Genomic DNA, 16,622 nt, shown 5'->3' on the forward strand with positions numbered 1-16,622 from the left:
ATCTGTTATAACTATCTCTAATTATCAATAACTATCCGCTGTTAGTTATAACTATCTGTTATAACTATCTGTTATCACTATCTCTAATTACCAATAACTATCCGCTGTTAGTTATAACTATCTGTTATAACTATCTCTAATTACCAATAACTATCTGCTGTTAGTTACAACTATCTGTTATAACTATCTCTAATTATCAATAACTATCCGCTGTTAGTTATAACTATCTGTTATAACTATCTGTTATAACTATCTCTAATTACCAATAACTATCCGCTGTTAGTTATAACTATCTGTTATAACTATCTCTAATTACCAATAACTATCTGCTGTTAGTTATAACTATCTGTTATAACTATCTGTTATCACTATCTGTTATAACTATCTCTAATTATCAATAACTATCTGCTGTTAGTTATAACTATCTGTTATAACTATCTGTTATCACTATCTCTAATTATCAATAACTATCTGCTGTTAGTTATAACTATCTGTTATAACTATCTCTAATTATCAATAACTATCTGTTATAACTATCTGTTATAACTATCTCTAATTATCAATAACTATCTGCTGTTAGTTATAACTATCTGTTATAACTATCTGTTATCACTATCTCTAATTATCAATAACTATCTGCTGTTAGTTATAACTATCTGTTATAACTATCTCTAATTACCAATAACTATCTGCTGTTAGTTATAACTATCTGTTATAACTATCTGTTATCACCATCTGTTATCACTATCTCTAATTATCAATAACTATCTGCTGTTATAACTATCTGTTATAACTATCTCTAATTATCAATAACTATCTGCTGTTAGTTATAGCTATCTGTTATAACTATCTGTTATCACTATCTCTAATTATCAATAACTATCTGCTGTTAGTTATAACTATCTGTTATAACTATCTCTAATTATCAATAACTATCTGTTATAACTATCTGTTATAACTATCTCTAATTATCAATAACTATCTGCTGTTAGTTATAACTATCTAACTATCTCTAATTATCAATAACTATCTGCTGTTAGTTATAACTATCTGTTATAACTATCTGTTATAACTATCTCTAATTATCAATAACTATCTGCTGTTAGTTATAACTATCTGTTATAACTATCTCTAATTATCAATAACTATCTGCTGTTAGTTATAACAGATAGTTATAACTATCTCTAATTATCAATAACTATCTGCTGTTAGTTATAACTATCTGTTATCACTATCTGTTATCACTATCTCTAATTATCAATAACTATCTGCTGTTAGTTATAACTATCTCTAATTATCAATAACTATCTGCTGTTAGTTATAACTATCTGTTATCACTATCTGTTATCACTATCTCTAATTATCAATAACTATCTGCTGTTAGTTATAACTATCTGTTATAACTATCTCTAATTACCAATAACTATCTGCTGTTAGTTATAACTATCTGTTATAACTATCTGTTGTCACTATCTGTTATCACTATCTCTAATTATCAATAACTATCTGCTGTTAGTTATAACTATCTGTTATAACTATCTGTTATAACTATCTCTAATTATCAATAACTATCTGCTGTTAGTTATAACTATCTGTTATCACTATCTCTAATTATCAATAACTATCTGCTGTTAGTTATAACTATCTGTTATAACTATCTCTAATTACCAATAACTATCTGCTGTTAGTTATAACTATCTGTTATCACTATCTCTAATTATCAATAACTATCTGTTATAACTATCTCTAATTATCAATAACTATCTGCTGTTAGTTATAACTATCTGTTATAACTATCTGTTATCACTATCTCTAATTATCAATAACTATCTGCTGTTAGTTATAACTATCTGTTATAACTATCTGTAATTATCAATAACTATCTGCTGTTAGTTATAACTATCTGTTATAACTATCTCTAATTATCAATAACTATCTGCTGTTAGTTATAACTATCTGTTATAACTATCTCTAATTATCAATAACTATCAAGCAGCTAGGGCACAACACAATTTATGAATTTAGGGCTCAGTGGGTATTTACCTGCAATAGTTACTGAAATCAAAATATGTTTATTATTGACTAAGCATCAGGAAAATGTAAAAAAATGCCATGGGTTAGCATAAATCCTTAATTTTGGTAAATGTAGAATTTTTATTAAAACAGTTTTTCCTAAAAATGAGCACTTTTCCTTATATCATGTACTCAGAAAATTATTATATGCCTGTGACACAGGGAATAATTATTACATAGAAAAATTGTATAACATCTTTTTTATACCCAGCTGTCCTTCTCTCACGGATTTAGATATACTGTTTTTTATTTGTAGCAGTTGAAATAGCATTTTTGCATTCTTCTGATTTAACATGTTTAGCTTAAAAAAAAAAAAAGAAAGAAAATGTGAATTCTGTGCTTCAACACTGGTGAGATAAAGGCATGGTGGGTGATGTGTTGGAACTTCAGAGTGTGCCCTGGCTTTCCAGATTGCTCCACACAATTACAAGTTGAATTTTAGAATGTACAGCTGTTTAATTATGTTTAACAGGAGAGTTCCACCGTATTTTTCTGAGCAGGACACGCTTAGATTTTTAGAGAATTGTTGGAGTGGCCTAGTGCTTTACCAGAGGGGTTGGTATAGAGAGTTCTGTCACATGCAGATTTTGTTGTTTTGCTTTTTCAAGATGGAGTTTTGCTCTTGTCGCCCAGGCTGGAGTGTAATGGCACGATCTTGACTCACTGCAAACTCTGCCTCCAGGTTCAAGCGATTCTCCTGCCTCAGTCTCCCGAGTAGCTGGGATTACAGGCGCCCACCACCATGCCCGGCTAATTTTTGTATTTTTAGATGAGACAGGGTTTTGCCATGTTGGCCAGGCTGGTCTCGAACTCCTGACCTCAGGTGATCTGCCTGTCTCGGCCTCCCAGAGTGCTGGGGTTACAGTCATTAGCCATTGAGGCCAGCCACATTGCAGGTTATATGCACTTAAATCCCTATGTGGACTCAACTTCTGTAAATGCAGACTTTTTACTAAATTTCCTGTACTCTACAAAGGCCATCTGGGACTGGAGGTAGGGAGTGATGCATTTGAAGAAAAACCGGTCATCCTACCTAAACGTAAAACCAAATATCTAGCGTGTGTGGAAAAGCCAGACAAAACTATCTGAGTCCTTGATGTGCACTGATTATCTTTCTCCCTCCCATTACAGGCTCAACATGGGAAAAGACATTCCGGCAGATCGGCTTTGAAAGGTAAGCAAGGGTTAGCATGTCTCCATTTTAGTTACTCTTGTCCCAATTTCTTCTAAGTAATTTATTGATTATAAATCAATAGTCCTGTCACCACCCTTTGGGTAACTGTATGACGTTGATCAAGTCATCATTTTGCCCCTCCGAGCCTCAGTGTCTTTGTAGAGCATTACTTTATAAAGCCTTGCCTGCACACAAAGTGGAAATAAAGATGGAATGGCGCAATGGATGGGAAAGCACCTCTTGAACTGTAAAACAGTACACAAGGTAAGTTACGGAATTAGAGAGTCCCAGGAAATGGTTGACTCTCCCCTAGCTTCATCACCTCATATGTCATAATCTCCTACAGTTTTAGAACAGAAAAGTTTATATTTGTATTGATGTCTTCCCAGTTATTAAAATTGTTAGATCTGTTTAGCCTTAAGTGAAAACTAAGATGATGTTTTTCTTAGCTAAAAGTATCTCTACACCAGCATCTCCCCAAAAGAAACGAAAATAGACTCATTATCACATCAGTCAATGCAGTTTCTTTTCTTTTTCTTTTTTTCTTTTTTTTAAATTTTTTTGAGACAGGCTCTTTCTCTGTCACCCAGGTTGGAGTGCACTGGCATGATCTCAGCTCACTGCAACCTCTGCCTCCTGGGTTCAAGTGATTCTCTTGCCTCAGCCTCCCAAGTAGCTGCAGTCTCAGGCGCCCACCACCATATCCGGCTAATTTTTGTATTTTTAGTAGAGACGGGGTTTCACTATGTTGGCCAGGCTGGTCTCGAACTCCTGACCTCAGGTGATCCACCCACCTTGGCCTCCCAAAGTGCTGGGATTACAGGCTTGAGCCACTGCGCCTGGCTGGTCAATGCAGTTTCTAAACCACCTGCCTTGGAATGAATGGCAGCATTTTGCACAGCTTTCTACCAGTGGCATTTAGCATCTTATCTCAAACTTTCAATGGAAATATAGCTATTGAAAGAAAAAAGTCATTTTAATTTTATTTTATTCTCACAGTAGATTTTTACTAGTTCTTTTTATGATAGTGAAAATGTGTTTTTCTCTGTATTGATCAAGCTGACAGAGCACTTAAAGCATATGAAGGAAATAATAAAATACTCGAAAATGCATTATTTCTCCTGTAGCAATCGAGAATAGCACATCACCAGACCCACTGTGGTAGCACTTTCTTTGCCATTTGTTACTTGATTCAAGGATGGTTTATTTCGCTACCTACACTTCCAGTCACATCAGCACCATCACTGCTTACTATCTCAGTAAGTGCTCATAATTTTCAAGGTATTGGGGGAAGTTGATTTGGGATGGTCAGATCCCACAGGCCAATTTAAAGAATGGAAAGTCATGTACAGCTTCAGTTCCACGTGAAATCTTTTTCCAAAGCATCTTTCCCTTGATCCTTCTTTCATATTATGAAACATCTCAAACATACACAAAAATAGAGATAATAGCAGAAAAAGGTCACCTATCCACTCCCCAGCTCCAATAAGTCTTTGCCACGCTTACGTTATTTATTTTGGCTGAAACATTTTAAAGAAGATCTCAGATACCATGTCATTTCATCCCTGCATAGGTCAGCATGCATCTCTGAAACAAATGGCCATTTCTTCCAGAACCCTAGTGCCATCATCATACCTAATACAAATAAGTCGTTAGCATTATTTAATACCCAGTCGATATCTACATTTCCTGGTCATCTCAAACATGTCATTTGTATTGGTGGCACCAGCGTGCTATGGAAGCCCAGACGTTCCATCTCATTATCACATCTCTTAGGCTCCTTTATTTAAATCAGTGCCCCCCAAGCCCCTCCAGCATCCCTTCATTTTTCTTCACATCATTGACTTCTGAAGAAACCAGATCAGTTGTCTTACAGAATATTTTACTTTCTGGATTTGTCTGTTTGCAATATTGTTTGTTATTCTAATCCCCTATTTCATGTAAATTCAAATTATTTCACGTTCAGCCTTTGGGAACATATATATGTTGACTTCTCGTGCTTTTGACACAGACCCATCACTCTACAGTTTTCATGTTTCCTGCACAGTTAGATGGGCCAAGCTCATCCCCTGTTTCTCAACCTTTCCTCCCAGCAGCCATAGACATGGGTGTAGCAGTATTTCACTAAAATTTTGTTTACAACAACAGGCAGCAGGCAGGATTTGGCTGCTGTCATTTGTTGACCTCCACTGTAGACTTTGGTCATCGCCTGGCAAGTAAACACTTCTGAAGAAATTACATAGGCTACCCGTACAGTCAGCCACGCAGCCACCCGCACAGTTCCAGGTTTGCCTGGTTCCAAAGACTGAGCTTTTAACACCATACCACATGGAATTCTTGCGTATGTTTATTTTTGAGCCTATAGTTTCAGTCATTACTTTTCACTACTTATAGTATGGGTCCATTGAGGGTCTTTGGTGATCATTCTGGTTTTTAGATGTCTTAGCTTGTCATCCTGTGTTTTCCCGTGTCATCTTGTGTTTTCTCATTTAAGGGCCGACAGTATCCTGTGCATTGCAACAAGCGCCTTAAAATATAGGACAGATAGTGATCTTTGAGGTTCTTGCATATTTATAGTTGCGAAGACTAAGTGTCAGCAGTACTGTTATATATCGCTTGTCTTTTTTCTTCTCAAGTTTAACCTGTTCTGTCTCGTAAAAGGAAATTCCAATTATATCTTAAATACAGCTATCTGGTTCTTTAGAGCAATCGTAAAAGCTATTGATCCTTTCATCACTAAGTCCTTCTTTGAAGTTCATCCGTCAACATGGTTGCCAGCAGATTATTTTAAAGGGATCACATCTAAAGGAAAAGAAGTAACTGAGTCAGCTAAAGCTGCAAAGCTTTTTCTCCAAGAATAAAAAAAGCAAAGACGCTTTCTGTTGTACATTATGTAACTGAAAGGAAGACCTAGAGGACCTGCCCTGCCTACCCTCCTTGCAGTAACACTAGATGGGATAGTGGTGGACCTCCCCTGAGATGTTGTTCAGTCGTCTCTCTGGAAGCTGTGTGATTATATGCATTGTCTCATAATAAATACACATTGTCACAGTTTATGTGGCTGTACTCATGATAATATGTCATTTTCACCTTGCAAACAATCACATTTTCCCTCTGTGGGGCTCTTAGTTTATTGTAGGACTTCATTACAGAAGTGTGTTGTAATATAGAAAGAAAATGTTGTAATGTAGGTTGGTGTATATTCTCAGTCACTTCCCACTCCTAGTGCTACATTATTGATATCTACATGACAAAAGCAGACTCAAAATTTTTTTTATTATAGCAAAAAAGAATCTGTGCCTAACATATTTTGGTTTTGATCAGCTCACCTTTCTGTGCAGATTTTCTAAGCTTATAAGTATTTCCAAATCACAGTCATTTATTAGTCTAAGATAGGGCGATGCCAGGGGTCCTGGCTTTGTAAATTCACGGACACCCTGCCTGTGCTAATCATGTGTAATCAGTGAGGGTGGCTTCGAAACTAACAAGCTTTGGAGCTAAAATGGCCCAAATTCTTGGTGGCTTAATGCAACAAATGTTTCTTTCTCGCTCCTGCAAAATCTGATGAGGAGAACAGACGACTGTGGGGCAGCTCACCTCCATGGGGTGTGTCATTGGTAGGCTGCAGTCTCACGGTGCTTTCATCTCAACATGATGCTTGAGACAAATACATCTTCTTCTCTTTTTTTTTTTTTGAGACAGAGTCTCCCTCTTGTTGCCCAGACTGGAGTGCAGTGGCGCCATCTCAACTCACTGCAACATCTGCTTCCCGGGTTCAAGCAATTCTCCTGCCTCAGCCTCTCAAGTAGCTGGGATTACATGCACCCGCCACCATGCCCAGCTAATTTTTGTATTTTTAGTAGAGACGGAGTTTCACCATTTTGGCTAGGCTAGTCTTGAACTCCTGACCTCAGGTGATCCACCTACCTCAGTCTCCCAAATTGTAGGGATTACAGGCGTGAACCACCATGCTCGGACCATCTTTCTTAATTCAATGATTAACCCTCTTCTTATGGTGGCTTTCTGAAATATGGGCTTCTAAGTTCTTTAATTCTTTCAGATAATACACAAATATTTCCGGAAAGTGTAGCAACCTATTCTGAAATTATAAAATTTCAAAGTTTACGTAGGCATCGAAAGAGGGCTTGGACAATTTCAGACTGGATTTTAAATGTTTCTTCTGGGAGTGCCATTTGTCGCTACATCTCACAGTACTCAGGCACCACATGCCACGGACTCAGGAAGGCAACCAAAGATGGGATATAAGAAAGTTCTTGGGCCAGGCATGGTAGCTCACGCCTGTAATCCCAGCACTTTGGAAGGCCTAGGCGGGAGGATTGCCTGAGCTCAGGAGTTGGAGAGCAGCCTGGGCAACATGGTGAAACCTCGTGTCTACTAAAATACTAAAAATTAGCCGGGCATGACGGCGTGTGCCTGTAATCCCAACTACTCAGGAGGCTGAGGCAAGAGAATTGCTTGAACCCAGGAGGCGGAGGTTGCAGTGAGCCCAGATCGCGCCACTGCACTCCAGCCTGGGTGACAGAGCAAGCTCTGTCTCAAAAAAAAAAAAGAAAAGAAAAGGAAGTTCTTATAATATCTATCATAGTGATCTCTGAGTGAGTTCTGAACACAGTTTTCTCTATCCAAGGCTGTGCTTTTTGTCTGGAAAAAAATATGTCAGCAAGTAAACAGGCTTGAGTACATTAACTTACCAGCAGAAATAAAAGTTTCTGCTTGCTGGGAGATCAAATTGCTGTCTATTTAAAAATAACAATATTTTACTGATCTCTTGCCCATTTTTAATTAAAAAGCAAAGAAGATATTCTCAGTCAATCTGTGTAATCAGAACATTAGTCCAGATTACCTTATGATTAACATTATTGTATGTTATTTTATTTGATGCTCTACTTGGATGGTGGAACGAAATATCTTGCTCCTTCGAAGAACATTTTAAAATAGAAATCACCCTGAAAATAGCCTTCTGCAATGAGACAACAAATATTCCTAGTTTTTTTTTTCCTTCATTGTAGACACAATTCAAAAGATCTAGCTCTGTCTTTTGGGGTGACCACAGCCCTCCACAGCTCTGCCTGTCAGCAAGCCCCTTCCCAGCATCTCTGTCATAAAGAAATTTCCAGCCGCCTCCCAAGTTTTAGATATTATTACTCAGTAAAACCTGTCCTGATGGCTCACTCCCAGGAGCACGACCTCTTCTCAGAATTCTTTTCACATTCTTGAGCATGTGACTCTCTTAATACCCTGGTGTCGTGGGCACTGCCTGATATATACTAGCTAATCTGATGTTTGTGGGATAAATTAATGACTTCTTAATAGGGAAATTGGAGAGTGCTTATAAAAAAGTGGGCTTGGGAAAAAGCCAAGAGAGAAAGGACCCGCTGTGTTTTTGTCATTACGTTGCAGCAGCTTCTGGAAGTGCCATTTGTCGCTACATCTTACAGTACTCAGGCACCACACTGCCATGGGCTCAGGAGGCAGCTCACTCCTGAGAGTAGACGGAAGAGGAATGGGGTCCACCTTGTAAGGTGTTTTTTGTTGTTGTTGTTGTTTTTGAGACAGAGTTTCGCTCTTGTTGCCCAGGCTGGAGTGCAATGGCACGATCTCAGCTCACTGCAACCTCTGCTTCCTGCGTTCAAGTGGTTCTCCTGCCTCAGCCTCCTAAGTAGCTGGGATTATAGGCATGCGCCACCATGCCTGGCTAATTTTGTATTTTTAGTACAGACAGGGTTTCTCCATGTTGGTCAGGCTGGTCTCGAACTCCCAACCTCAGGTGATCCGCCTACCTCGGCCTCCCAGAGTGCTAGGATTATAGGCATGAGCCTCCATGCCCTGCCAACTTTGTAAGTTTATAAGCCTGCAGAACCTTGCATGGAGAGGTACACAGTACCTTTGTCTTAATTCAATGATTAACCCTGTTCTTATGTTAGACTTCTGAAAGATGGGCTCCTAAATTCTTTAATTCTTTCAGACTGTATGTGCATAAATATTCCTGAAAAATTTAGCAACCTATTTTGAAATTACAATGTAAAATTTTGTCAAAGTAGTTTACAATCAGGGAAATGACTGAGAAAAATGATGATTTTTTTTGTTTTTTGAGATGTAGTCTTGCTCTGTCGCCCAGGCTGGAGTATAGTGGCTCAATCTCAGCTCACTGCAAGCTCTGCCTCCCGGGTTCATGCCATTCTCCTGCCTCAGCCTCACTAGTAGCTGGGACTACAGGCACCTGCCACCACGCCTGGCTAATTTTTTTGTATTTTTAGTAGAGACGGGGTTTCACCGTGTTAACCAGGATGGTCTCGATATCCTGACCTCGTGATCTACCCACGTTAACCAGGATGGTCTCGATATCCTGACCTCGTGATCTGCCCGCCTCGTCCTCCCAAAGTGCAAGGATTATAGACGTGAGCCACCGTGCCTGGCCGATGTTTTTTTTGTTTGTTTTTTAAGTTGTTATTTAAGATTGAGACCAAAATATTGATTTACTGTCTTATTTGAACATTTTTAAGCCTGTGCTTCCTGCCCACCCCTAGGCTATATTTGGAGTTTTCAAGGAAACATCACAGGAATGGAACTGTGATTAATCAGATACTTATACTATGCTGGCCTCTGTGTTCGCACTTTGCTTTAGGACTTAATGAATTCCCACAACTTCCAGAGTCCGATTCTACTGAGTTATGCTAGGCGAACAACCACACATCTCAGTGACTTACAAGACCAGAGGGTGATTTCTTGCTCATATTAAATGTCAGCTGCAGAGGCTGTGGATCGACTGTGGCTCTTCCCCAGTGCCTGCTCCATCCTGGGATCCAGGCTAAAACAGAGCCCTCATTTGGTACATGGCTTTCTTGTGGCTGAAGAAGAAATGCCTTGGCCATGCCAGACAGTGGCTCTTGACGCATTTGCTTGATGTGAAGTATGCCACCTCTGCCTACTTCCAAGTGCCAAGCCCAAGGCCTATGGGCACAGAAGCGCACTCCTCCTACAGGGTTCCACTCTAAGCCACACATCACACACAGGGATATAGAATATCCTAAGAAAGGAGAGTGACTGGGGGAAGTACTACACGATCCACACAGTAGACCTTTCCTGTCTTACAAATGAGCAAAGTAAAATCATAGAAGTTAAGTATTTTACCAAGATCGCACAGCTAGTTGTGTCAAAAGCAAGAGGTAACTCAGTTTTATGGACTCCACCTTCCATTCATTCATAATCCACCATGCTGGCTTTAATACTACATGTCCGTAAGGGTTTGTTGAGCACACATTATGACAACAGTGCTGGGTGCTAGGGATGATGGGAAGAAAAGGTCCTGGTCCTAGAGATGATACCATTTATATTTTATGTTTATACATATCTCCTCTATATGCAAACATAACGTACATAACTAAGTGGTATCATGTAACTCACTTTATTATATTTTGTTTACACATATCTCCTATATTTTGTATTTTGTGAGTTACATGCTACCATTTAGTTGAATCACTTGAAAATGTTTTTGGAGCAGCTGCTATGTACCAGGTGCTATTCTAATGATATTTATATTACAGAAGTGGAAGGAGTGGTAGGTCAATGTGTGGGGTTGAGGCGAGGCCTGGCTGCATAGTTGGGGGACAGGGATGGGGGTTGTATGTGAAAGCTTAACTTCAGGGGACACCTGGGCAGAGTTTTGAAGAATGACTTCATTGGCATTCATCCATCTGAACCGTTAGGGATAAAGTGTGAAGCTACACATGATGAGACATGAAATCTGGGTATGGAGTGGAAATATGTCAGGAAGTGCCTTATAGACAACGCCAAGAAGTTTGAATCTTTTTTTTTTTTTTTTTTGAGACGGAGTCTCGCTCTGTTGCCCAGGCTGGGGTGCAGTGGCGCGATCTCGGCTCACTGCATGCTCTGCCTCCTTCCAGGTTCAAGCCATTCTCCTGTCTCAGCCTTGCGAGTAGCTGGAACTACAGGCACGCTCCACTACGCCCAGCTAATTTTTGTGTTTTTAGTAGAGACAGGGTTTCCCCGTGTTGGCCAGGATGTTCTCGATCTCTTGACCTCGTGATCCGCCCGTCTTGGCCTCCCAAAGTGCTGTGATTACAGGCATGAGCCACCGCGCCTGGCCTTGAATCTTATTCAGTAGTATTGGGGAGCCATTGAAGGGTATAAACCCCAGAGAAGGTAAGCTTAGATGTGCTTCTAGAAATGTCACTCGAGCAGCAATATAGACAAGATGAACCAGGAGTTCAGCTAAGAAACTGCTGCGGTGGTTCAGGAGAGTGACTATGTCTCAACCAAGACAGGCACAGTGTGAGTGTGACACGCAGATGTACGCCAAACATATTTTAGGTAAGTAGAATTCGAAGTTACAACTTGGTGAATAATTGGCTGTCAGCGTATGGGAGAGGAAGGATTCTGGAGAGCACAGCCCGTAGATTGGTGCCACCGTATAGCTGCTGCCTCCCCACCTCGTGCCTGCAGGTCCCTCTTCTCTGTCTGAGGGTTTTCTCCAGCCTCTTGGAAGCTTGCTCTTTCCACACATGGGGCAGCCTGGAAGGGCTGGGGATAAAAGCCCTGTTGCCCGTCAGTGAGCGACAGAAGTAGTGGACAAATGCTCTAGCTCCCTGTTCAATTCCTTGGACAATTCAAGGCACATTGCATAGGGTTCTGCAGAAGCTTCCTAGAAACTCTCTATAGCAGACCCACTAGCAATGCATTCTTTCTTGTCTTCTGTCTCTTCTCCATCCCTTCCTTTCGGATTTTCCAGGATGACTTCCCAAATAAACCACCTGCACCCAAGCCCTCCGTTCAGGGTCTGTACTTTGGAAAGCATGAACCATTATTTCAGTGGTAAACTCTTCTTAACTGATACAAAACTAAACAACTGGGATTCGAGTTTTATCTTTGGCTCGGATTTATTCTATTAAGGTACAAAATGACACTCATATTCTTCATACTATTACTTTAATTACCAATTATATACCTTTAGGTGTATAAGCCATGTCCATGGCTCATACATTTTTGGGCGGAAGGGTGTTGTGTCATAGATCCCTAGAGAAGCTGATGAAAACAATGGGCACAAAAACAGAAAATTTCACATTCAGTGTCAGGGAATTCAAAGAAGCTCAGAAACACACTCTCAGTTTATCTCAGTTGAAAAGCCCTGTTTTGGATGCAGTTATCAGTGTATTTCTTTCTCAGATGACAAAGTCTACAAATGTTCCTTCATGCCCTCTATCAGTTCCTTGGAAGCAGATGGGCAATGAGTTAAACTTCGGTCACAGCATTCTGCAATTTGAGAGCCTCAGATACCCTAGAGCAGCAGTCCCCAAACTTTTTGGGACCAGGGACTGGTTTTCTGGAAGACAATTTTTCCACGGATGGGGGTAGGGGTAGGGGTAGGGATGGTTTCAGGGAAACTGGTCCACCTCAGATCATCAGGCATTAGCTTCTCATAAGGAGTATGCAACCTAGATCCCTCGCACGTGCAGTTCACAACAGGGTTCTCGCTGCTATGAGAATCCGATGCTGCTGCTGCTCTGACAGGAGGTGGAGCTTGCCTGCCACTCACCTCTTGCTGTGTGACCCATCTCCTAACAGGCCATGGACCAGGACCAGTACCAGTCCAAGGCCCAGGGATTGGGACCCCCACCCTAGAGAGAGCCTCTCTCTTTTTTTTTTTTTTTTTTTTTTTTTTGCATATGATGACAGAGAAATTAAGCAAAAGAGCTGGAAATGTGATTTTTATGAAGATAGAGTCAAAATCCAGATCTGACTTTGATAGATTCAATCAGATGGAGTCGTATTACTAATGAATTCATTTTGCCCCCATTTGATAAGAATGTTATCAATAATAATAGTAATCATATTCTACTGAGCACCCTAGAGCATATTATGTATTCATCATTTTTATTAAACTCCACAGTGCTCTGAAGTGGCTGGTGGCACTGCACTAGTTTATGGACATAGAAACCAAGGCTCAGAGTACTTCACAGTGTGACCACCTGACTCAGAAGAAGTAAACAGCAGATTTGAACTCTGAACACCACCATCCAACCTGGTTTCTTGCTTTAGGTCACAGTGTCAGTTTTCAGAAATAACTCTACTGTTCCTTACTCTTAGTGCCACCTGCAGTATGTGTGCGTGTGTGTGTGTGTGTGTGTGTGTGTGTGTGTGTGTGTGAATAGAAGGAGGTGATTGACCTTCCCTGCTTCACACCCTGTTACAGCTCATGCACAGGCCAGAATCGTGGTATCAACCATTAGAAAGTCCAGAGAGAAAATCTTGAGGCTCAAAGAAGGGCCCCTCATGGTGGAAGTATTTGCAGCAATTCTATCCAATATTCCTTATACAAAACAAAGCGAACACCTGGAGCCCTTTTGCCTTGAGGCAAAATTGGAAAACACCAGAGAGTCAGATGGGATGGATTCTTCCTCAGCCCACCACCATCCTTCGGCATTTGCTGAGCTTTTATTAAAGTCACAGAATTCAGTTCTTTCAGACACGAGTAGTGTGAACATACTAAAATATTCTCTGGCACTAACAAAATATGTTTGTTTTTAATAAATCTTTATTCTTTTCTCGCATTTGAAAAACATTGTTGCATCAAGAATTGAGCATAGTACTAAATGCTAATGTTGTTTTCTATAATATAATTAGCATGGGTCCAGGGGACTCTGAATCCTTGCTAGTGGCTGACTGGGGCACTGGATTAAAAGGATTTTAGGCAAAAATGAAGACTGTGGTTAGGTAGGAGAGATACTGCCCATGTGTGCAGGCAGAAATAGGAGCACATCTGTCCCTATTTTCCATTTTGAATGAGAGTTTTCCAGCGTGATTTTCCTATCCCCAGCCTAGTGTGTGTGTGGTTGATGTTTGGTACCAAAATGCAAACATCAAAGGTTTGCAAGGACACGGTGACTAGTGGTCACTATGGTCACCTTACGCACTGATAGAGAAAACTGACGTGCCAAGACAAAGACAGACTGAAGGGTTAATCTTTCATCTGGGTAAAGTACTGACTGACAGACATACCTCGAACTTAACCAGAATTCTGACTTAGATTTTGTTCAAACCCATTGTCATGAGATAGCTGCATTTCATCATAAGATAGTAGACAGAGGTCTCTTTCAATCTTGCTATAAACACTTAAGTGCCTGTAACTCCCACACAATGAGAAAAGTTAGCTTCGGAAAGAAGCTTTTACATGTATGTGATGCTACGTAATCATTGTAACTAAACTTTCCCTATGCAGTTGATCGATTTCCATATTTGCTCTGATCTGCCAAGGTATTTTGTGTGTACTTGAAACACAGATTAAAAGCCACAGATTAATATATGTACATGTGGATGTGTGGATTTAGGTTCTTATGTGTAAGTTTGTGTGTGTGTGTGTAACAAAAGTGATTTATATTTTTAGGCTGTTGAGAGCTTTACCCAGGACTTCCAACATATAAACTAATTAGCTTTACCTTCCTTTATTCAAGCATAATGACATAATCTAATAAGTGTTTGATGAAAATATCTATTTTTCTTCTAAAAAATATGCAATCCGTCACAAAAACTTCTTTCTTTCAAAGTAGAGCTGGAAGAAAATATTGTGTGATTTGTAATCTCAATCTTCATAAATTGGATCACTATGAGTAATATAAACAGTCTTCGAGTTAATGAATGACAACAGTGAGATTCTACAGAAAACAGTGCATTCTTGAACTAAAAAACTGAATTCCCAGGTGATTACCTTGGCACCTTGTTCTAGAAAAATTAGAGATGTTAGCATGAACATTGTAGATTTCATGAGGGCCATGAACAGATGAACTATGTATCACTGAAACATTTCAAGGCTTGGTGTAGACAGCGTGATGAACAGTAGACAGGAAATTCATGCTGTTTGATATGGAGGTAAAACTTGGGTGTCGAGTGTATAAAATGGAGTGTTTGGGGGAATATGTGCTAATAGGCAGCTACAAAAGAAGGGTTCATATTTCTTATTTGTTCTGCATCCTACTTCCAAGTCTGAAATTAGCTCTCTCATATCTCTAACCACCATAACATGCCTTTTCTATAGGCATTTTATGCTGAGGAAGCTCAGCCAGTGAAGCACCTTACTGGAGACAAAGACATTATTGCTCAGATAAAGTGACAGCTTTTATTAGGCGGATTTCATAGGAAGTGTTTGAATTTTCCATACAGATCTTTGGGAATACGTGATCCTAGATAAAATGGAAACAGTTTCTTCCTGGTTCTTCATTTTCCTGATCTACCTCTACACACACACACACACACACACACACACACACACACACACACACACCTTCCTAAGTTTACACAGAATATTTGAAGTAGCGAACAACTACAGGATTGTCCCAGGATTGTATGACTTCCATAGCTTAGTAGTTTCATTCCCAGGTCAGTGGAGAGTCCAAGAGGTTGAGTAACTTCTTGACACCTGAATGAAGGCAGTTAGGTCTTTGTGACTATAGAGCCCATGCTTCCCTTTGCCAGTCTCTGCAGACCTCACTGGGGTCTTATTATGTGTCAAGTGCAATCCCGTTGCCTGAATGTGAAGCTGCCTAAATATCATGTTGTGTTCTCTGCCTCCCTGCCTTTCTTGGCTTCAGTTGATTGCATTCTTCATTGCTTAGGGACCCAGGGAAGCTTTGTTCAGGCAGGACTCCCAGTCTTCATATGTTTGCTTAATCCTTTTCTTTCAACCCCATCTTTGCATTGCTGAGCCCCCGCCCCACTCCTTGGCATTGCTCCTGTACCACGCTGATTTGCATCTCTGATAGAAACGCCTTCCTGTGGCTGAAAGATGTTCACTCCTCCTTTCTACAGATTTCCTGCTATCTTACTCAGACATAGGCTCACCTTCCCTTCCCTGTGAAGGGAATGACCCTTCCCCTGATCTTGAGCCTCATTCCAATACTTACCTCATTCTTTCTAGATATGAAAACAAAATTATTTTTACTAAAACACAGCTGTAATCCAATTTTTCGCCTATTTACTGAATTAATTTTTAGCTCCCCGACTTAATATCCAGGATGTGCCCTCCTCACATTTTCAGCCAAATTATCTCTCACTACTTCCTTCTGCACACATTTTAACTTTCCTCATGGTTGCAGTCTGACTTCATCCCACACTTTCTTTCTCCTGTTTCTATCTGGAATGCACTTTGCTCCATGCCTTATTGTCAGAATCTTGTCATCTTGTAGACATCTTCTTATATCAGCTCACCTCTGAAACCTTTCTGATGTCTTTCTCTCCTGATTTCATCTATATACAATATTTTACTAAAACTCTCCGTCTAAATATGTACAGAGTTTCTCTTAGGTAAAACTTTCACCTCATAGATCACATCCATGCAAGGGTG

At 39.9% G+C, this 16,622-nt stretch overlaps 1 protein-coding gene across 4 annotated transcripts in view; it reads left to right on the forward strand.

Moving 5' to 3' along the window:
- The window catches only part of PIEZO2 (piezo type mechanosensitive ion channel component 2), a 471,722-nt gene that overhangs the window by 229,496 nt on the left and 225,604 nt on the right, over positions 1-16,622 (forward strand). For all 4 annotated transcript variants that reach the window (XM_028838161.2, XM_077975335.1, XM_028838162.2 and 1 more), the window contains exon 4: positions 3,205-3,247. In XM_028838161.2, the coding sequence (XP_028693994.2) occupies positions 3,205-3,247 (43 nt within the window). The remainder of the gene's footprint in view (positions 1-3,204; positions 3,248-16,622) is intronic.

Source organism: Macaca mulatta, chromosome 18 (assembly GCF_049350105.2).
Source record: "Macaca mulatta isolate MMU2019108-1 chromosome 18, T2T-MMU8v2.0, whole genome shotgun sequence".
Classification (NCBI taxonomy): domain Eukaryota; kingdom Metazoa; phylum Chordata; class Mammalia; order Primates; family Cercopithecidae; genus Macaca; species Macaca mulatta.